Below are 23,937 nucleotides of genomic sequence, written 5' to 3' on the forward strand. Positions count from 1 at the left end.
TGATACCTTGCTGTGTTAATGCCCTTCCAATCCATGTATGCCTAGGCCAGAATTCTTCCAAAAATGTAAATCTTACCTGCTCTCCCCTGCTTAACTTTACTACATGGCTTTTTTTTTTTTTATGCTTTATTTATTTTTAAGAAAGTGCAAGCAGGGGCGGGGCAGAGAGAAGGGGACAGAGGATCTGAGGCAGGCTCTGAGCTGACAGCAGCGAGCCTGATGTGGGGCTTGAACTCACGAACTGTGAGATGATGACCTAAGCCAAAGTTGGATGCTCAAGTGAGTCACCCAGGTGCTCCACTACATGGCTTTTTATACAGGAAAATAGTGACACTCCTTAGTGTATCTTCCCAAGCCTTACATGATCTGATGCTAAATGTATAGACACACTCCATTTCTAGAAACACTAAATTCTTTGTATTTCTCTAACCTGCCAGTCTTTCTTATTTCTATTCTCTTATATAATATGATCACTTTGCCATTGGGAATATAGGAGAATAAAACCACTTTGTAACAGTTTCACAGTAAAATTAAAGATGTACATATTTTACAACCCAGACATTTCATTTAGGATAGATGCTGCCCAAAAAGATATTTCTTGTATATTTGCATTGGGAGACATGTTTGTAGGAACAAAAGACAGAAAACATTCCAAACTCCCACCAGCAGGAAAATGAATAAATACATTCTGTTATGTGTCAGCTACCCAATTTATTGCTTCTCTGCTGCAAACTTACTCTTCATTGCCCGCTCTTTGTAAAGATATCTGGATCCTTTAAAATTTTTTTTTTTCTTTTCTGAGAGACATGATGTTAAACTTTGTCAGTAGAAGGCATTGTAGAGACCTTGCAGGAAGGGGCTTTCCTTCCTGGTTCCCATGTGCTCACCTGGCAGGACTCTGCCTGCAAAGGACTTCAGCGCGTGGCTCATAGAGCATACAAGGCTTCGCCAGTGCTGCCGTCCTGTGGTCCAGGCTGCTCCTCTGGCACTTGCTTCTTGCTGTTCATGGCGACCAGAACAGTAGTCAGGAGCTTCTTTTAAAACCGCCCATGGTTGGTTTGCTAGTGCAGTGCCTCTGGCAAGACAATTCCCCACAATCACAATTCCCACAGTAGCCTAGAGTGCAAATTTCTGAGGAGTTTCACAAGGTCTGTGAGCACAGCACCACAGTGACTTCTCTGCTATTCGGTAAGGCCCATGGGGTGGGGAAGTTCATTAGCTGCTCCACCTAAGCCCTAGAGACAGTGACTGCTCCTTGTGTCTGCTACGCTTATATTCTTTAGAGCTCCCTTTACCTTTTACTAGAAGTATCTCCTTACTGCAATGTTATTATAACTAATCATCCTTTAAAAAAAAAAAAACTTAAATCCAAGTTAGTTAACATATAGTGTAATAATGATTTCATCTATGTTCATCTATCTTGTTTCTCAAGTTCCACATATGAGCAAAATCATATAGTTATCTTTCTCTGACTGAATTATTTCGTTTAACATAATGCACTCCAGTTCCATGTTGTTGCAAATGGCAAGAGTTCATTCTTTTTGATGGCTGAGTAATATTCCATTGCATGGACATTTGGGCTCTTTCCATAATTTAGCTATTGTTGATAATGCTGCTGTAAACATAGGGGTACATGTGCCTCTTTGAATCAGCATTTTTGTGTCCTTTGGATAAATACCTAGTAGTGCAGTTTCTGGGTCATAGGGTGGTTCTATTTTTAATTTTGGGGGGGAATCTCCATACTCTTTTCCACAGTGGCTGTGCCAGTTTGCATTCCCACCAGCAGTGCAAGAGGGTTCTTCTTTCTCCACATCCTTGCCAACAACATCAGTTATTTCCTAAATTGTTAAATTTTAGCCATTCCGACAAGTGTGAGGTGGTAGCTCATTGTGGTTTTGATTTGTATTTCCCTGGTAGTGACCGATGCTGAACATCTTTTCACATGTCTAATGAATCACTCTTTATAATAACTTCCTGTTTGTGTTGCTGTGTGGTTTCCTTGTGTTAACTGGACACTGACTGATAAATGTTACATTCACGCAAGCCCATTGGTTTACATCCACGAACTACAGCCATAGTAACACATGTGTGGATGCACCTTCAAAGGTGAGTGAAAAAAATCAAGTCTTAGAATATACATACACAGTATGATTTTATTTGTAAACAGTTAAAAAACATACACAAAGCCCAAAACACACAAGGGATATATACCATGTGTGGTATAATTATAAATAACAGAAAAACTGACAGAAGATTAAAGGAAGTGAGTATCTCTGGCAGAAGATGAAGGCACACTGGTCAGTGGCACACGGAGGAGTCAAAGATATTGGTAATGTTCTTTTTCTTAATTTGGTTATTTGTGGGGATAGTTCTACAAATGTTCATTTCTTTATTATTTTTCACTATACACATATTATATACACCCTTTGACATAAATAAAATATTCGCTAATTTAATAAAAGTAATTATCCTTTATGGTACAGAGCGACTATGTTTACCAGCAGTGCGAGTAGACCAGAGTTGTTCCACTGGCACACTAAGATAGTGCTCTCTCCGCCCTGGGTGGCCAGTAGGGCCAACACAAGTGTTGAACTAGACTTGATTCTCTGATAATGTCACATGGGTGTTTTAATATGGTAGGTGTTCACCTTAATTTAACATTTAGTTCAAACTCAGAATAACCTTATATTATTATTTTTATCTACTTATTTATTTATTTTGAGAGAGAGAGAGAGAGCAAGTTGGGGAGGGGCAGAGAGAGGAAGAGAGGGAGAGAGGGAATCCCAGGCAGGTTCCGTGCTGTCAGCGCAAAACAAGGCATAGGGCTTGAAGTCACAAACCATGAGATCATGACCTGAGCCGAAGTCGGACGCTTAACCACCTGAGCCACACAGGTGCCCCTAACCTTCTATTTTATAGGATAAAAATTGTCCATCTTTCTTTTTTGATTCGAAGGGAGAAGAAGAAAGAATGCTAAGATGTGTGTGTGTGTGTGTGTGTGTGCATGTCTATATACATATACATATACATATACATAGTTTTATGTTTTAGTTTATCAATACACCATAGTGATATACCTACCTATTCAACACGGGTTCTCTGAAGAACCACCTAGGCTACTTCTCTCAGGGTCCCTGCTGCAGCCCGCACTGTAAAGGCTGCAATAGCAATCTGTCTCTTCACTTCTCCCCAGGCCTTGGAAGGATCATCTTTGTTTTCGATGTCAAACAGAGCATCATAAATTCCTGGAAATGACTCCCCTGCATACTTGTTGTGGCTGCTTGGAGCGTAGATGACATGCCTGTTGATAAAGACAGTGTGTTATCTATCAGTTGTCCAAATGATACACATAAGAGAAAAACAGGATCGCTCTATCAACCCTGGACTGCACAATTCTAATTTCATGATATGAATAAGCCACTCGTCAGCTGAATTTCCAAGTTTAGTCACTTCCAAAGATCAGTCTATGAAGTGTGTGTTAATTAACTATGTTTTGACTTTTTTTTGGTTTTTTACGTTTTTATTTGAAGTCTAGTTAGTCAATGGGGCTCCTGGATGGTTCAGTCAGCTAAGCGGCCGACTTTGCTTCAGGTCATGATCTCACAGTACTTGAGTTCTAGCCCCGTGTTGGGCTCTGTGCTGACAGCTCAAAGCCTGGAGCCTGCTTTGGATTCTATGTCTCCCTCTCTCTCTGCTCCTCCCCCACTTGCACTCTCTCTCCCTTTCAGAAATAAATAAGCATTAATTTTTTTTTTTAATTCCAGTTAATATTAGTTTCAGGTGTACAATGTAGTGATTTAACATTCTATACATTACTCAGTGCTCATGATGAAAAGTGTACTCTTAAACCCTTTCACCTATTTCATCCACCCTCAACCCTACCTTCTGTTAACCATCAATTTGTTCTCTATATTTAAGAGTCTAGGGGTGCCTGGTTGGCTCAGTTGGTTAAGCATTCTACTCTTGATTTCCGCTCAGGATATCATGAGATTTCCCCACATCCATGAAATCAAGCCCACATTGGGCTCTGTGCTGACAGCCTCCTTGGTCTTCTCCCTCTCCCTCTCTCTCTCCCTACTTTGCATGTGCTCGCTCTCTCTCTCAAAAATAAATAAACTTTAAAAGAAAAGAGTCTGTTTCCTGTTTCGCCTCTCTCTCTTTTTTTTCCCTATTCTCATTTGTTTTGTTTCTTAAATTCCACATATGAGTGAAATTATATGGTATTTGTCTTTCTGACTTATTTTGCTTAGGATGATACTCTCTAGCTCCATTCACATCGTTGCAAATGGCAAGCTTTCATTCTTTTTTTAATGTTTATTTTTGAGAGAGAGAGAGAGAGATGGAGCACAAGTTGGGGAAGGGCAGAAAGAAAGGGAGACACAGAATCTAAAGCAGGTTCCAGGCTTTGAGCTGTCAGCACAGAGCCCAATGCAGGGCTTAAACTCATGGACTGCAAGATCATGACCTGAATCGAAGTCAGACGCTTCACCAACTGAGTCACCCAGGCACCCCAAGATTTCATTCTTTTTAATGGCTGAGTAGTATTCCATTGTAGATACATAACACTTCTTCATTATCTGTTCATCAGTTGATAGACATTTAGGCTGTTTCCATGGTTTGCCTACTGTAGATAATAACACTATAAACACTGGGATGCACGTACCCCTTTGAATTAGTTTTTTTTGTTTTGTTTTGTTTTGTTTTTTTTATTCTTTGGGTAAAAACCTAGTGGTGCAATTATTGGATTGTAGGGTAGTTCTATTCTTAACCTTTTGAGGAACTTCCATACTGTTTTCCAGAGTGACTGTACCAGTTTGCAATCCTGTCAAAAGTGTAAGAGGCTTATTTCACTTAGCATCACACTCTCCAGTTCCATCCACGTTGCTAAGTGAAATAAGCCATACAGAGAAAGACAGATACCATATGGTTTCACTCTTATGTGGATCCTGAGAAACTTAACAGAAACCCATGGGGGAGGGGAAGGAAAAAAAAAAAAAGAGGTTAGAGGGGGAGAGAGCCAAAGCATAAGAGACTGTTAAAAACTGAGAACAAACTGAGGGTTGATGGGGGGTGGGAGGGAGGGCAGGGTGGGTGATGGGTATTGAGGAGAGCACCTTTTGGCATGAGCACTGGGTGTTGTATGGAACCAATTTGACAATAAATTTCATATATTGAAAAAAAAAATAAGAGGGACAGAAAAAAAAAGTGTAAGAGGGTTTCCCTTTCCCCACAGCCTCACCAACACCTGCTATTTCTTGTGCTGATGATTTTAGCCATTCTGACAGGTGGGAGGTGATATCTCATTGTAGTTTTGATTTGTATTTCTTTGATGATCAGTGATGTTGAACATCTTTTCTTTCTTTTTCTTCTTTTTAAAAAATGTTTACTTATCTGCTTTTGAGAGAGAAAGAGAGAGGGAATGCACAGGGGAGGGGCAGAGAGAGGCAGGGAGACAGAGAATCCCAAGCAGGCTCTGCACTGTTAGCGCAGAGCACAACTCAGGGTTCGAACACACAAACTACAAGATCATGACCTGAGTGGAAATCAAGAGTCAGACGCTTAACCCAACGGAGCCACCCAGGTGCCCTGAGCATCTTTTCATGCGTCTGTTGTCCATCTGTATGTCTTCTTTAGAAAAATGTCTACTCATGTCTTCTGTCCATTTTAATTGAATTATAAAGTTCTTTATATATCGCGGATATAAAACCTTTATCTAATTATGTTTTTATTTTAAACAGATGACTTAACGTGGTTCATAGCAACAAAAATAACAAGAGCCACAATAGTTGGCACCTACTAGGGATCATGCTTGTTATATAATTTGCCTATAATTTTTCTAACCCTTGAAAATAAAGTCTACAAAGTTGATTTTAGCATTTCAAAAAGGAGGAAATTAAGATATGAGAGATTATGGGATCAGTCTCAAGTTACATTGCAAGTATGTACTGACTTTTCACTATCCCACTTTATCCCCTGAAATGTAGCACAGTTGTGATTATCAAAGTCCTGTTTGTGACCTGCCAACTTACTACCGTGTTTTTCTCGTTAAAAAGGAAGACACATTAACATGTTAGAATGCCTACCTTAAAGTATGAAAAACTATTAAAAACAACCTTGAAAGTTTAACATGACCTAGGTAGAAGGTGATGTTTTATTAAAAGAACTATGTCAGGGCATAGTAGGTTAAGTGTCTGACTCTTGGTTTTGGCTCAGGTCATGATCTCACAGTTCTGTGAGCTTGAGCTCCACAATGGGCTCTGTGCAGCTGGCAGCTCAGAACCTGCTTGGAATTCTCTCTCTCTCCCTCTCTCTTTCCCTTTACCCTACTCGCACTGCCTCTGTCTGTCTCAAAATAAATTTAAAATCTTAAAAAGAAAAGAAAAGAAAAGAAAGATCTATGTCAGTTCATGTAATAGCCCATGAAGGGAAGGATAAGTTCCCAAGCAAAGAGGTAAGGAAAGAGGCACAATCATGCTGCCATTGGGAAATGAGTTACCATGCTTGGATCATGCCCAATTCTGATCCTTTGATAATCTATAAACAGACAGATGGGGCTATTTCTTGTTAGTCAGTGATCTAATTCATTCTGCAACTTTCAGTAGGATCAATCTAATGTTCACCACTGATGTTTATCAGAAATATTTAGGATTGTCAAGAATTAATAAAAAATGCGAACATTAGGGGAGTAAGTAAATATATATTTATTATATACATTTCACATATATTTATTATGTCTTATATACATACATAAACACAAATATATTTAAAATGAGAGAGGGGCTAAAATTATCTAAACCAAAATATAAGCATAAACTAACTGATGGAATTGGGGATATTTTTATTTCCTACCTGGGACTTTGTGAATCTTCTAAATTTCCTACAATTGAACATATATTCTTTTATTATCAGAAGTAAAAAAAATTAAAAAGAAAGGTATATAGCCATCATATTACATTATACGAAGAAATAATATATTTATCTTTTACTATATATATTTTGAAATTTTCTATTTGCTTACAAGAAATCAGCTATAGTTTTTCCACAGTGCAAAAAATAAGGCAGAATGATATAATCAATAGTCATATTTGTATCCTTACCTATAGAAAGGCCTGTCTGGTAATCCTAAAGGATCAATAAATGCTCGTTCCAAAAACATCAATTGATCATTCATAATTCTCAATAATATTGGGCTAAAAAAGAAAATGAATACAGTTGTCACTTCACGAAAACGTGAACACTACACAGCAAACTAAAAATTCAGAACAAAACAGGGTTTCCTGGGTGGCTCAGTCCATTAAGCATGGAACTCTCGATTTCAGCTCGGGTCACGATCTCACGATTCATGAGATAGAGGCCCACATCAGGTTCTGTGCTGACAACGCAGAGCCTGCTTGGGATTCTCTCTCTCCCTCTCTCTGTGTCCCTCCCTGGCTCACACTCTCTGTCTCTCAAAATAAATAAATAAACTTTAAAAAAGTAAATAATAAAATTCAGAACAAAACTAAACACAACTAATATATCTTAAATTCCTATGATATGCAAATTAAGAACAGCATACACAGTTACATTTAAAGAAACCTATAAAATACTATTCTCCTGGGGCTTGTAAAAGCACATGAAGTTATACTTTCCAATTGAAAAGATGACAGTAATTTTTATTTATTTTGAAATGATAATGAATTGACAAACCTAGGCATTTAAAAATAGGCAAGATTTTTTCATCTTAGGTATTCTAGTAATCTACTCAAAGTAGTCACTTCAATATGGAATGGGATAGCTCATGAAGAGAAGGATAAGTTCCCAAGCAAAGAGGTAAAGAAGGATAATCTATTAATGTTAATGTAAGGTTCCTGGAAAATTATACATATTTTACCAAATGACAGCTAATGTTTTTATTGTTATTAAAGATAAACTATAATAAACACAAGAAATGGTGTTTACTTTATCCTTTTAACAAGATTTGAATGTCTGCTGTTATCAAATATCAGATACTTCTAGAGGCGCCTGGGTGGCTCAGTCAGTTGAGCGACCGACTTCGGCTCAGGTTGTGATCTCACGGGTTGTGAGTTCAAGCCCCGCGTTGGGCTCTGGGCTGACAGCTCAGAGCCTGGAGCCTGCTTCGGATTCTGTGTCTCCCTCTCTCTCTGCCCCTCCCCCACTCATGCTCTATCTCTGTCTCAGAAATAAATAAACATTAAAAAAAATTTTTTTTTTAAATAGCAGATACTTCTCCTGCTATCACAGAATTCATATTCCAAAGAGGGGGGTGTTATTGTAATAAGAATGATTCGATATCATTGAAAATGTATCAAGTTTTGAATAATTGAACAATGAGTTATTAAATTCAACATATTAATTCTGCTATAATTTAACTATTGAGAACTGTTATTTAATAATTTATTTCTTTATTTAGTTATATTTTAGTTTTAATAATAACTACTGATTCCTATATGCCAATTACTATTCTGAATGGTTATGTAATGTCTTCTTTCTTTTCTTTTCTTTTTAAGTAGGCTCCATGCCCAACATTGAACTCACAACCCTAAGATCAAGAGTCTCCTGCTCTACTGACTGAGCAGCCAGGAACCCCAGTAATGTTTTCTTTAATGTTCAGAACAATCCTGCAAGTTAGGCAGGAAAGCAGTCCCATTCCATAGCTAAGATAACTAAGACTCAGTAGTTAAATAACATGCCCACATTCACAACTAGAAAGTTTTAGAATGAAATAGAAGCTCAGTACTATTCTTTCAACTGCACTATGTTGACAAAAGGAAAAATAAAATAACTAGAGGCCCCATAATCTGGTTTGAGCTATTTTTAACATTTATTTATTCAACATCAAGAACTCAGGTTTTGTGACAGTATCAAGGTAAACTCAGTGTAAACTTTACCTGTGAACACCTCACATAAACTAACAGTGGAGACAACTGCATAAAACACAATTTCAGTACGATACTAAAGGTTTCTGAACCAAATTCATAAAGCATTACAACAACAACAACAACAACAACAACACATACACACATACCTCTCTCTGGATTTCTGATCTTGAGGCTACCACTGAAAAACCATGCCGTTCCTTGTACAAAGCACAGCCTAGTTTGAAATAGCCCTGGGAGGTAAATGCTGAGAACATGGGACTTAAGTAAATGGGGTTTCTGCATTCCAGAAGCATGCTGACCTTCCCAGGACAACCGAAGAACGAATAAGTCTTCAGGTTGAATACTATGTGAATATGAAGGTACCAGGGAGACAACTTTCTGAATCCTTTGATGGATCTAGGGATTGATTCAGCAGAAGCAGAATTAAAGAAGAGTCTTTTCCTTGGATTTCAAAGTTTGGGTTGAGAAATTCAACATTCAGTTTCATGTACTTTAGCCAGCATTTACTATTATCATGGGTAATGCATTTTTACAGATGTTTCAGGATTTGTAAACATAGTGTGGAGACACAAACTATACCTTAACTACTATTTAGAGAGGATAGGACAAATACAGAAATATCCAAAGTGAAAGCCAAATATCCTAGAAAACCATAATCTATGCCCATAAGGCATTGTGCCAGCAAGAAGTATCATTTTTTTTTTTAAAGATAGAAAATCAACTTCATAGAATATATGGTGTTTGGAATGTCCTTAAAGTTTATTTCTCGTTGTAGATTTTTTTTTACCCACATAAAAAATTTGGAAAGAATTGGAAAGTATACAGAAAAAAACCCCTCATGTCTACCCCAGAATAACACAATTATTATACTAATTGGTTTACCTTGAGTTTTTCTCTATATTTGTTCAATAAAAGTATAATCAAACTCTATTTAAATTTTACATATTTTTGCTTGTTTCACATTTTATTATAAATATCTTACATTATATTTCCTTTATAATCATATATTTTAATGCTTATAAATTATTCAAATTAGTGGACAACTAAATTTTTTTTAGTTAATTTCTCCCCTCTTAGGTAATGACTGTTTGGAATTATTCGGTATTATAATTCCTATCTTTCTCTGAGAAGCCCTTTTTCTCTTTCTAAACTTGAAACTCTTTCCTGAAGAAAAAGTCCAAGAAATGGAAATACTATGCCAAAGTCTAAGAACTCTGTAAACGGCTCTTGAAACATTAGCAGTATGAGTTTGTGCTTTTCCAAAGGTTTTTATTTTTTATTTATTTTCTTTTCCAAAAAGGTTTTCAAAGCAATTCACAATGCTATCAAAAGAGTGTGAGAATGCTGGCTCCAGTGAACCATCTGGGGCAATGTGTATGACCAAGTTTTAAATCATTAGTTGATATGAAAATAGTACAACACTATTTTCATCTGTAATTTTTAACTAGTGGTGAATTTGAAGGTTTTTTGTCTCTGTTTCTGTACTGGTAGTATCTTCTTTTTTAATTGGCTTGCCCATTGCCAACATTTTCAACCTTGTTCTTTTGGATTTTTTTTTACCAATTTTCAAAAATATTTTTATGATATTTATTATATTATTCCCTTTCCATATTTGTGGGAAAAGAGGTTTCCCAGTCTTCTATCTTTGCTTTGGATGATTAATTTTCATATTATTAACCATTTCGGTGTCCTCAAACCTCATTGCTTTCTCATTTCCTTGTTGCTTCTAAACTTGAATTTTACTTCCAAGAAATTTCAATTTTTAGTAAAGAATTCTTCTATATCCATCACTTATGTTTGCATGTGATGTGAAGTGAGATTTTTGAACTCAACTTCTTATCAGCTGCTAAAAGGCTTACACATCACTATTGTTGAATATGTCTTTCCTCTCCATTTAGTTTTGATTTATCCTTCATTATAAATACATTCTTAAATGTGACTCATCTATTTTCGGACTGTCTGCTCTTATCTTTCTATGTATTTTTGCATCAGTCCCCAAGGATTTGATATTTGTAACTTCATAATAAGTTTAATATACAGAAGATGTTCACTCTCAAAATTCTACTGCAAAAAAATTTCCTTAATATCTTCCCATTATTTTTCTCCCATCTAAAAATTCTGTTCCAATTATCTTTTACTTTTGCAATTTTATACAGAATTGATGCTAAACGCTTACTACTAGAAGAAAAACGGCTTCACAACACTTGTTATACTGGATAAAGAACTTGTCAGGTGGAAGTGGAAATGAGGAAGTCCGAGGTAGTGACATTAAGAAGAGGGAGAAAGAAGGTGTGCTCTGGGAATAGGAGAATTTGGTGGGAGTATGATGTACAAACATGGAAAGAATGAGATAAAACTAGAAAAAGCTGGGGTCACAGAGCGAAGGACCTTCAGGGCGAAGGTGGGAATTTCATAACTATTTAGCTGGTAGTAAAGGGGCACTGGCATTTCCCAGCAGCACAGCCGCCACTCGGAATGTTAGAAATGGGTCTTGGAGATGGGGCGCCCGGGTGGCTCAGTCAGTTAAGTGTCCAACTCTTGATCTCCACTCAGTTCATGATCTCACAGTTTGTGAGATCGAGCCCCACGTCAGGGTCTATGCTGAAGGTATGGAGCCTGCTTAGGATTCTCTCTCTACCTGCCCTCTCTCTGCCCCTCCCCTGTTTGTGCTGTCTCTCTCTCTCTCTCTCTCTCTCTCTCTCTCTCAAAATAAATAAAAAAATAAAAACTTAAAAAAAAAAAAAAAGGAATGAGTTTTGGAGAGATATAGTAGCCCTGTATAGGATGCATTACAGTGGAGACAGAAATCAGCAAAACACTTTCCAAAGACATTTCAGCAACAAACATGTCAATTAGTATCTCTTTTTCATTGTATCTATTATGTGCATAACTTAAAAAATGTACAACATACTTGTTTTTGTCCAAGCCTTGGAGTCTCTCACTGAACTTAGAAGCAATTTCTGTAAAATTCTTCACAGCAGAAAAAAGTGAATCTGAAATAGAAACAGGCCCTAATGGCATTGATGAATGGCTTATGCAAAGGGAACAATACAGGAAGTTGTCCTCTTTTGCATTTGACAAGGTATTTATAATTAAATATTACAAGATGAGCATCAATGAAATGGAAAGCACTTTTATAGATGTAAACAACGTATCTGATCCCACGGAATGGCAATAATTAATAAATGGACTAAAGTAGGTCATTGCATTTTGGAGATTAAATAAAACCCAGAGATAATGAATTTTGAAAGAGGAAGAAGCTTACCAAATGACACACTGTACTTTTTCATTTCTTGAGGATGTTTCATTGAAATATTGTAGATTTTGTCAGCATACTTTCTTAAAACTGTAGCATAATCTCGACAGTCAAATGGGAGCACTGTGGAATCGGCCAGTTCAAACACCATCCCTCCTCGAACCTGGGCCACAGTGAGGTGATACTTAAAAGTTGGATCATAAAACTTCTCCACCAGTTCATACGTTTCATAGACACTGTGATACAGTGGATAGCTCCTGAATTTGTTTGTTGCCTACAAAAAAAAAAAAAAAAAAGAAAAGAAAAAAGAAAAAGAAAAAGAAAAGGAAAAAAACACAAAAAACCAAAAACACAAAATATTTCTCTTGTAAGATAGCTTATAATAAAATGCATAGTATCATATTTACTATTAATATTAGTAAAACTGTTTTGGCCAATAACGAATAAATAAAGTATTTCAGTGCCTCAATAAGCCACTTACTAATGGGTTAGTATTATAATATTAAAACACACCCCAGGTTTTTAGTAATTAAAAAATATGTGTATATAACATAAATGATAGCATAAAAATTATTTGGAAAGGCCTAACAGTCTTGCCTTCAAGAACACAGGAGATGGGAAAACGTTTTTGAAACTTTAAAGACAAGATAATGTTTCATTTCAGTACAAATAATTTAAGAAAACAGAGAATTGGTAGAAGCAAGGAAATGAGTATCATATAAGTATTATACAGGGGAATGCTGCAAGTTGTTAATGATTGAAATGCCACAAACGGATCATTCTCTGACAAGCAGTGTGTGAAGTGTGAAGAATGGGTACAGTGAGTTCAGTAATGGATCCAACGTCTTGCTCAGGAGAGAGAAGGAATGCTCAGACATATCTAAGAAACCAAGAAAATACACAAAAGCCAAGAGGCAAGGACCTTTCCAACTTCGAATTGCTGATTTATGCCTTTTGCCTGTTTTATTTAGCTGCTTATCATTTTAGTTGCTCATTTTTTATTGATATAAAAGAACACTTTATACAGTGGTGTGTTGAAGATACTAAGACTCTAAAATTAACCAGAGTTTGAATCCAGGCTTTAGGATTTATTACCAAATAACTTTTGAGTGTTTATTAACCCAAAGATTCTTAGCCTTTCTTTACTGTAGTTTTCTCACAAGTAAAATGTAGATAATATGAACATCGATACTCATCACAACCCCCATCTAAACTTCCCTAACTTCTTACCCCAAAGGCAGGATTAAAGATTTCCTGTCTGGGGAGAATAACTAGTCCAAGAGAAAAGACATATAGATTCTCAAATTGTTGCCTCCCTGTGACGCAATCAGAATAGGCATTCTTGACCACTCTTCTCAGAAGCTTCCCATTTGACAAGTGCCACCCTTGTATACAGGACTTCAATCAGCTTGCCTAAAAGACAGGTTGCCAAAGATGACCAGGCATTTGAAAACAGCCTTTGACGTGAAAGATACTAGACCAAGCACACAAATTAAAATAAAATCAACTCAGAGTAAGGAGGTACTGTATGGAATGGAGGGAGACTTTAATAATAATAATAATAATAATAATAATAATAATGATAATAATGATAATAACAATAATAATAAAGATATCAGTTAAAAATGAATGACAGAATTGAGAAAAATATTCCAGATGGTAAAAAAAGACACAGATAGAAACAAAAGATACAATATAAATACATTAGAAAAGAATCCCCAGATATTAAACAACTACTAATAGTTCAAAAAAGAGGAAAGAGGGAAGAAGTGATCAAAGGAAAAAGTATTCCCTCCAAATGTGAGACATAGGTTTCCAGACTAAAGGCCCACTCTGTGCCCAGCCCAGTGAAAGGAAAAATGTATTAACCAACCAAGGCACACACATACACCAGGACAACATGAAAGGTATAAAACCGTCCTTTCAAAATATCATAGAACCAGCATGAAAATAGACACATAGGTCAATGAATGAAATAGACAGCCCAGAAATAAATCCATGCGTATATGGTCATGTAATCTATGACAAAAGAGGCAAGAATATACAGTGGGGAAAAGATAGTCTCTTCAATAAATGGTGCTGAGAAAACTGTACAGCTACATGCAGAAGAATGAAATTGAACCACTTTCTTATCCCACACACAAAAATAAATTCAAAATGCATTAAAGACTTGAATGGAAGACCTGAAACATTAAAATTCTTAGAAGAAAACATGGTCAGTAAGCTCTTTGACATGGTCTTGGCAATATTTTCTTGGACCGGTATCCTCAGGCAAAGGCAGCAAAGGCTAAAAGGTGTACATAGGACTACATCAAAATAAAAAGTGAAGGAAACAATCAACAAAAGGAAAAGACAACCTACTGAGAAAGAGAATATGTTTGGAAATCATACATTCATTAATGGTTTACTATCCAAAATATATAAAAAACTTTTACAAGTCAATATCAAAAACACAAACAACCAAATTAAAACTGGGCAAAGGCAGGAAACAAAGGGAAAGAGGACTTCAATAAACATTTTTACAAAGGATACATACAGATGGCCAACAGACACATAAAAAAATGCTCAACATCACTAATCATCAGAGAAATGCAAATTAAATTCGCAATGAGGTATCACTTCATACCCGTCAGACTGGCTATGATCAAAAAGGCAAAATATAGAAAATATTGGTGAGGATGTAGAGAAAAGGAAACCCTTGTGCAATATTGCACAGAAAGCAGACTGGTGCAGCCACTGTGGAAGACAGTATGGAGGTTCCTCAAAAATGTAAAAATAGAACTACCATACAATCCAGCAATTCCACTGCTGGGTATTTATCTTAAGAAAAGAAAAACACCATTTCAAACAGATACATGTACCCCTATGTTCACTGCATCATTACTTACAATAGCCAAGACATGGAAGCAGCCTAAGTGTCCATCAATAGATGAACACACACACACACACACACACACACACACACACACAGGAATATTACTCAGCCATAAAGAATGAAATCTTGCCATTTGCAACATGGATGGGCCTAGAGGGTATTATGCTAAGTGAAATAAGTCAGACAGAGAAAGGCAAATACCACATGACCTCCCTTATATGTATAATCTAAAAAAACCAAACAACTGAGTAAATAAAACAGAAATGGACTCAGATACAAAAAACAAACTCTTGGTTATCAGAAACAGGAAGGGTTAGAGGGCAGACAAAATAGGTAAAGGGGATTAAGAGGTAAAAACTTCCAATTATAAAATAATTAAGTCATGGAGATGTAATGTACAGCACAGAGAATATAGTCAGTAATATCGTAATAACTTTGTATATTGATAGATGTTAACTAGATATTGTGGGGGTCATTTTGTAATGTATAAGAATAGTGAATCACTATGATGCACACCTGAAGCTAATAGGATATTGAATGCCAATTATATTTCAACAAAATAAAAAAAAAAGCGAAGCGATCAGGGATCAAATAGCAACAAATTTCTCAACAGCAATCCTGAAGGCTGAAAGTCATTGAGTGATGAGTTCAAAATTCTGAGGATGTAGCATTTTCAACCAAAAGCTTTGTGCCCAGGCAAACTGAAAAAGAATAGTGTGTAGTTGAAATGCATTTCAGACATGCAAGAGCTTTACATTTCATACACCCTTTTCAAGAAGTTCTTGAAGGATGTGCTCCAAAACCAGTAAAGAGTAAACAAGAAAAAGGAAGATACAAAATCCAGGGAACAGAAGATGCGAAACAGGAGAGAAATGAAGGTGCTCTCGGATTTCCCAGTGAAGGAAAATTTCACAGGCAAGAGATGTGCCACAGGCAAAGAGAACAAGCAGAGAATTCAGAGTAACAGGAGATCCCAAGGAAAATGAAATCTGCCAGATCGCCTGATGTTTTTAAATATACTAAAAGTTTGTGGTGAACCAGTTATGGATACATGGAGAAGAAAAAAGATATTCTAATCAACAAGTGTGGTACAAGCATATACTGAGAAAATGCAATGAGGGAAAGTACTTGGGAGTTGGGAGAAAAAGTGATATAAAAGAGCTAAATGCCATCTTCCCTAATGAGATGTAAACAGATAATACATAAAACCGAAAAATAAATAGCAGCATGAGCATATTATTTGTCAGCATGCAGACAGCAGAATAAAACAGTTAAAAAGCTGAAAAAATCTGAATCTGTCGAGCAGAATCAGAGGTGGGACAAGCATGGATATGGGATAAGGGACCACTGTTTTTCATTACACACTCTTACAGACTGTATGACATTCTATGAACTATGTTCCTAGGTTGCCTTGATAAAAATAAAAACTATAAGTGTCATTGTCATCATTAGCAACAACAGTAGCCAAAAAAATTAGGACTTGTATAGGTGTTCATGGTTTATTGTGCTATTCATCATGATAATCTATTGTGATAAATAAACTTTCATGTTTAATGACTGGGGAGCTAATGACATAAAAATCCAAATATTTGCAGGTCTTGATAATAACTAATTTTGAACGATAACAGGTAGAGAGGAATCAAAGACAATTTTGACATTTCTAGTGTAAGTAACTGCATGAAACCAATGCCATCTAATGAAACAGAAAACATATTTAAGGGAGTTCATCAAAGTTCAAGTTCAAAGGCTCAAAATACCAGATGCAGGAACTACTCCATTAGTAGTAGCACCATCTCAACCACATCTTCAAATTCCTCTACTTCTCTACTGCTGAACTCACTTTTTAAAATTCACAATTATTTATTTAGCTAAAATATATTCATAAATAACCTTGAAAATCTTATTGATAGACTTACCCAGTTTTTAGTGTACCGTGCTCTGCCTGAAGCAATTCCAAGTCTTTGGAAGAACACCTCAAAATCATTACCAGATCCCAACTTGCTAATCCTTATAGGGATTAAAACATGAAATTATTTGAGTAATTTCTTCAGGGAGTACAGATTAAAGATTAAACTCCATTCTTTCTACTATAAATATAATTTTTATTTATAAAAATCATGTTAGGCAAGTAACAACAAAAATAATTGAGAGGAGTATCAATTTTGATCATCATGGAGTATCTACTTCCTTAAGACTGTTTTGGGTAGTAGTGACCATTGTTCTCTTGGGTTCCTGAACCCAATTCCAACATGTGGAGGGGTGTGTGTGGTGTTTCCCCATACCAGCAACAAGCAATTCTCTGGGATACCAACTGGGTGTCCTAAAATTCAACTCAATTCTGACACTGAAGATAACACCATACTCCATAAGTGAATGGCTCCATCCCAAAAGACTGCCCCTCCTCTAATTTCAGAAGCCAAAAACAAACCCAGGGGGATTTCTCAACAATGGGCTACAGATTAAAGATTCCCCAGTTCCCCTCCTTGGGTTCGATTAATTTGCTAGAGCTGTTCCCAGAACTGGGAGAAACATTTTATTTACTCGATCAGATCACTGGTTTGTTACAAAAGGATACAACTCAGGAACAGCCAGGTGGAGGAGACGCAAGGGGCAAGATGTGGGGAAAGGGCACAGAGCGCTCCATGCCCTTCCCAGGTGTGCCACTCAATGTGGAAGCTTTCTGAACCCTATCTTATGGAAGCCTCATTAGAAAGTCATGATCGATTAAATCATTGCCCATTGCAGATTGATTCAACCTTTGCTCCTAGGGTGGGACTGAAAGTCCCAACCCTCTAATTATGTGGTTGGTTCTCCTGGCCATCAGCCCTCATCCTTAGGTGGGAATCCAAAGGTCACCCTGTTAACATAACAAGAGGCACCCTCATCTCTTTCATCACTTAGAAAATTCTAAAGATTTAAGTTCTCTCTGCCAGGAAAGGGGCCAAAGATTGAATATATACTTCTTATTATAAATCACAATATCACACCTATGTAAGTTACTTTTTTAAAAAGATTCATTAAAAAAATAATAAAATAAAATAACAACTCCATTATGCTGGAAAATATTTCCCCTCATTAACTTATTTTGCTACCTGTATTTGTTGCGCATGATGAAGTTAAAAGAAACAGAAATTTTTTAGATAGCTCAGATGTAAATACTACCCTTAAATTTTTTTTAAGTATTCATACTCTTTAAAGCTATAATCTCATCTCTAATCAATCTTTATCTCTGAGATATTTATTCCTGTAATTTGCTGTGAAGACACAACCAATACTGAAATGATGCCTATATTTTTCTTAGAGTAACCAAAATATTTGTTAACTGTATGATATTCAGAAAAGAGAAAATGTATCTAGTAACTGGGGGACAGAACTGTGAGGGGAATTACTTTCTACCATACTTTTGACTTACATAACAGGTGTATATAGTGCCTACTCAAAAAAGAACCATTTCTTGATGGCCTACAGATTTAACTTCAAAACACAAGAATATTTTATTTGTGAACCAAAGCATTGCCTTTCCTTTATCATTGAGAGAAAATACACTTTCATTTTCAACACAACCCCCTACTGTATGCAACAGAGACTCTTGTTTGCATGGTTACCTGGGCATGCCACTGAACTCAGGGGAAGGACTTTTTTCATTCCAGCTCTCATAAAGAGATTTGCCTTCAAAGCCTTCATCAGGGCTTTGGAGCTACACAGGTTAAATGGGAAAAAAAAAGAATACTTACAAATCAGATATTTTAAAATCAAAATGTCCATCAGCCAGGGAATGAATAAGTAAACTATATTCAGCAAAACAAGTGATGCAATTCATATTATTAGCAGTCATTAAGAATTACAATAACGAATTTCTGACAATATGGTAAAATGCTCATGCTATTATATACAGGTGGAGCTGCTATAAGAAAAAAAAAACAACAACCATGAAGTGTATGGAAAAGAAGGCCTAATTATTACCAAGCCATCATATTCAAATGATGTCCTATTATAAGATTTTTTTGGTCTATTTTTTTCTGAATGCATGAAGGCTGCTCTCAAAAACAGACTTCTCTTATAAAAAAGAAAATGAAAGGAAGCAAGGTGGTTAAGAGAAGGTATTTCTTTTAATATCGCTTCTTGCCAGTAAGGTCGCTAAAGGTCATTAAATAATACATAATAAAAACAAATGCATTAATATTGAGTATTTATTGTAATTTCAATAAGTACTGGGCTTTAACTACATTTTCTGGTTTTACTGATGAGAAAACTGAGGGAGAAAAATATGACCTATTATTGAATTCTAAACCTATACTTGACATCTAGAACATTAGATGTTATCCCAAAAACATTTTGCAAACTCAACTTCAATTAATGTTCTATAGTTATTCACAGGTTATTTATTATACATTATATGGTACACGACTGTTTTTATTTTATATTTAATAAAAGTCCTATGTTCTGTTTTTCAACAAATTCAATTTTCAAAAATTAATAGAGTACCTATATTGTTTAAGACTTTTTGTGAATGCCATGAAAACAAAGCTCAAAAAGACACATTAGATACTTTCTACTAGTGGGAACTAGAAGTAAAAATGTGAAATTCAATGTGCTAGGTATGTGCAAAGGTCTATGTGAATACAAATAAATCTGCATAAGGATGGGGAGAGAATCAGAAATTATGTCAACATCTTAACTTGCAAAATATGAATAAATAAAGCCACAAAATAATTTCACTTGAGCTTATAAATTTACACAAAACCTTGATATAAGGGAGAGTACCACTCCGTTTATTCTAGGAAATGCAAATTTAGAGGTTGAGCTTCTGACTTCGGCTCAAGTCATGATCTCACGTTTGGTGGGTTCAAGCCCCTTGTCAGGCTCTGTGCTGACAGCTCAGAGCCTGGAGCCTGCTTAGGATTCTGTGTCTCCCTCTCTCTCTGCCCCTCCCCCACTCACACGCTGTCTCTCTCTTTTTTTGTCTTTCTCTCTCTCTCAAAAATAAACATTAAATTTTTTTAAAAAAAGAAATGCATATCTAGAATAGTGTAGAAATACATAACTATATTTTCAGTTCATCACTAAAATTTAAAATGCTATGAATCCCTCTCCCCCAATAAACAAAACAGAATAACACAGACCGCCAAAACTGTCAAGCATCGAATCTGACTTAGAGTGCTGCGTTTGCAATTGTCCCTGGGTGCCACCAAACCACCCAGAAAACAAATATAACTGCCAAGCTTCCTCAGCATTTACCTTAAATTACATGAATGGTGAAATTTCTCTGAAATACCCTGTTTTCAGGTATTACAGTTTTTATACATTTCATGGAAACTGATAAAAACTACAGGCAAATGATGCAGATCTTGAGTAATGACATGAATACATTTTTTTCAAATTAATTTGCTTCTATTCCTATAGGGGAAGTTAAGTTATAAGATGAAATTCCATGCTTTTGAAACCAAAGGTTAGTGATATTAAAATCCCTATCTGAAGGGCAATAATTGTGTTTTTCTTGGTATTTATACTTCAGTTGGTAATTCCATTAAATAGGCAACTCTTTTTTTTTTTTCCTTTCCAGTTCAAATCAGATAATTAACAATAAAAACAAAAATCTGACATGCAACAACTTCTTCATTATGACTAACTTTAGTCCCAGTGGGTTTAGGAGCAGGACAACTAAAGTGAAGAGTTGCCTGTCAGTCCTACAGGAATTCAGGCACTGTCTCTCCAGCAGGTTCTGTATCTTGTGCCTCTGTCAGAACTAAGAGAACTTTAGCTGTCAGCCCAGGTCAGTGGGGCTCAGTGGAATGCAGCTCAAGTCAGGAAGTCAGAAAGGGGGGTACATGGTCTCACTTAGCCTCTGCCCCAAATTGACTTGACCTTGGAGTCAGTACTTGGTGTTTTTACACATACTCTTTCTCAATCACTTAGAAACTTTAACTCTTCCTGCATCCTGGGATAACTAGTATCATGATATGAAGGAGTATAAAGCAGTTTTAAAATTAAGGACTTAAACCACAGGACCAAGTCCTGGTTCAGCTACTGCACAAGTTGTGTGACTTTGGTGGCTAATGCTTTTTGATCTCAGTGTTCTCCATTTCACATGGGGATGGTAGACACAATGCTATCCAAAGGCTGCTTCAGGGCAGTTGGGGGAAATGGGATAACACGTGTAAATAGTTTACTCGATGCAATGTTCTCTGGAGTGGGTATTTGCTCTATGAGAAAAAGACAAGCTATAAAACAAGGCAGCTGCTTAACATAATAATGGTATCTCAGTGAAACATTTGTAGAACTCAAATTTTCTAAAATGATATGTAATTATTTTTACCTCCTTTGTTAGGCTGTATACCAAGCTGTACATCAGTGGGGAGCAATCAACTCGTAGAGTATAGTTTCCTTAAAGATAAAGAAAGAATGGTTTTTTAATTTCATTTACTTCATTCTTTCATTCAAAGACCAGTGTTAACTCTTTAGCCAGAAAGATCCTTTTAGAACCTAAGTCCATTCAAAACCCTCCAACTCATGAGTCAATAAAACTCATCATGCTTACCTTGGTCCTCAGTTCCATACAAGAAACAACCCCCGTCACCTCTTCAAATCTTCACATCCCACTCTACCCAAGCAGGGACCTTCTCAGGGTCTTTGCACATACTGTTCCTTCAGCCTGGAACAGCATTCTGCATTACATCTGCATGACTTAAAACTCCCCCACTTCACTTAGACCTCTAATGTCATGTTTTCTGAGAGTTGTCCCCTGAACTCCCTACCTAAAGGAGCACCCTCTCTTCCCTTCATCCTAGCTACTCTTTCTCTCTTGACCTTGGCTTATTTTTCACCTTATTAGTTACCTCCCACATGTGTTAAATATTTGCCTTTTTATTTGCCATTCTCACACCAGACTGTAAGTTCCATGGGAACAGGTAGTCTTTTTATTTGTTGCCATATCCCCAGGGCTTAGTACAGTCTTGGCGTTTAGCATTTATCCAATAAATATCTGTTGTAAAAATGCATTTGTAAGGCAGGTGCTGTCCATCTACTTGTGAATACAGAGCAGAGATGGGGTTCACATTCCTCAGGAATTCTATGTCTGACGAGCTTGAGAATCTTGCAAACCAGCCAGGAGAGGTGCCCTCAAGTAGCTGTGGGAGCACAGCGAGGAGAGACTAGAACAGGCTGGGGGCCTGGGGGAGGGGAAGTTAAGACAACTTCATCAAGGAATAGCCTGTACAAATGCCCAGAAATATAAAAGTACATGATGTGCTCAGAGAATGGCCAGAAACTCTTATCTCAAAGCTTAAGATCCATGTCTAGGAACAGCGAAAGTTGAGACTTTAAAAATAAGTAGACACTCCAGCAGAATTGTTCCTGAAACTTGAAAGGCTGGTTCCAAAATTCAACTGATGGGGCACCTGGATGGCTCAGTCGGTTAAGCATCCGAATTCCGCTCAGGTCATGATCTCACTGTTCACGGGTTGGAGCCCCTCATCAGGCTCTGTGCTGACAGCTCAGAGCCTGGAGCTGCTTCAGATTCTGTGTCTCCCTCTGTCTCTGCTCTCCCTTACTCACGCTCTCCGCACCCCCCCCCCGTCAAAAATAAATTAAAAAATTAAAATAAAATAAAATTCAACTGGAAGAAGAAATATGCACAAATTTTAGCTACTGCAATTTTTAAAACAGATAAATAGCCAATAAGAGTGTAAACCAGAGGGTCAGAGAGATTTATGGCAATGTATTGCACATATACCATGAGCAAGCAATGATACTGTAGTTCTCCACTCTCGACTTGTGTAGAAAAATATAAGGCAGGCAAATAAAAAAGATATTGACTGCAACAAATGGAAACAATCTGACCATCAGCTGGAGAACTGAGACATAATTTGTTCTGTTGAATACACTGTAGAAGTTTAATTTTCAAGTGAAATAGATCTATATACACTGACATGGAAAGTTTTCCATAATATGCTGCTGCATGAAAAAGGCGAGATGCAGGACCATTTAGCCTGTAAGATGTAATATGTAATGGAAACCTGTATAAGGTAGTGAGGGGGAACAGAATATAGGGATAAGAAGGATAAAGTTGACCAGCTTGATTTGAGTTTCAGCTCAATCCTTTACTAGCTGTGTGATCTTGGGAAAATTACTTAATCCCTCTGAATTCACAGTTTCCTCTTCTACACAAGGGAGACAATAAAGTACTCACCTCAGCGGATGATTGTGAGTATTAAATAAATTTGTACACATAAAGCACTTAAGAGAGTACCTCCGACACTGTGTGAGCTGAGTTCTATATATGTCAGTGTGATGGAAACACCCCAAACTGAGAACAGTAGTACCTTCAGAGAGAGGGCTGAGTTTGACATTTGTAAAGATTTTTGCTTTGTCTGTAAATTTTGCATTTTAGCATGAGAAAGTCAGTGTTCACTTATTGTGTTATTTTAAAAAGTCATACTTAATAAGATTTTAAATATAAACCAAAGTAAGGTAAGTGGTGTCCTAATCTTAGGGTAACATGTGTGTCATTTGCTCTGGGTCTTGAAAATGATGGGGAGACCATGCAGCATTTTAAGGCAGGGAGTGACATAATCAACAAATTCCAATGATTTAAAAATATACATTAAAAATCAAATCTTGCAAACAAAGCTAGCAAGAAAGAGAACATTATTCTGCTTTTGAGAAATATATGTTTATGAATTTATTCTGTGTAGCGAAGGGGTTTCATCCTACCATGTGTTTGTTTTTAAGTATGGGTAATAGTTCCAAGCTAATATTTTTGAACTTTTACCCTGTGCAAGGCACAGGTGTGGGAGTTTTGTAAATATTAACCTCTTTTGCCCTTCTAAGAGCCTTTGAGGTATATGTTCTTGGCAACTCTATTTAGAGCTGAGAAAACTGAGACACAGAAGATAAGTAACAAGCTGAGGTCATACAAGTAGGAA

At 36.6% G+C, this 23,937-nt stretch overlaps 1 protein-coding gene across 5 annotated transcripts in view; it reads right to left on the minus strand.

Moving 5' to 3' along the window:
- Nucleotides 1-1,373: 1,373 nt before the first annotated feature.
- Nucleotides 1,374-23,937, minus strand: part of FOLH1 (folate hydrolase 1) — a 68,253-nt gene continuing 45,689 nt past the window's right edge. For 3 of the 5 annotated variants that reach the window (XM_058687518.1, XM_058687514.1, XM_058687519.1), the window contains 7 exons: nucleotides 21,330-21,397; nucleotides 18,619-18,710; nucleotides 16,930-17,020; nucleotides 12,148-12,412; nucleotides 11,794-11,893; nucleotides 7,098-7,190; nucleotides 2,136-3,301 (listed from right to left, as the gene is read on the minus strand). In XM_058687518.1, the coding sequence (XP_058543501.1) occupies nucleotides 3,112-3,301; nucleotides 7,098-7,190; nucleotides 11,794-11,893; nucleotides 12,148-12,412; nucleotides 16,930-17,020; nucleotides 18,619-18,710; nucleotides 21,330-21,397 (899 nt within the window). In that variant the 3' untranslated portion in view covers nucleotides 2,136-3,111. Of the gene's footprint in view, nucleotides 2,099-2,135; nucleotides 3,302-7,097; nucleotides 7,191-11,793; nucleotides 11,894-12,147; nucleotides 12,413-16,929; nucleotides 17,021-18,618; nucleotides 18,711-21,329; nucleotides 21,398-23,937 lie in introns of those variants that run through there. The other 2 variants (XM_058687515.1, XM_058687517.1) reach the window with 2 other exon arrangements.

Source organism: Neofelis nebulosa, chromosome 10, assembly GCF_028018385.1.
Source record: "Neofelis nebulosa isolate mNeoNeb1 chromosome 10, mNeoNeb1.pri, whole genome shotgun sequence".
NCBI lineage: Eukaryota > Metazoa > Chordata > Mammalia > Carnivora > Felidae > Neofelis > Neofelis nebulosa.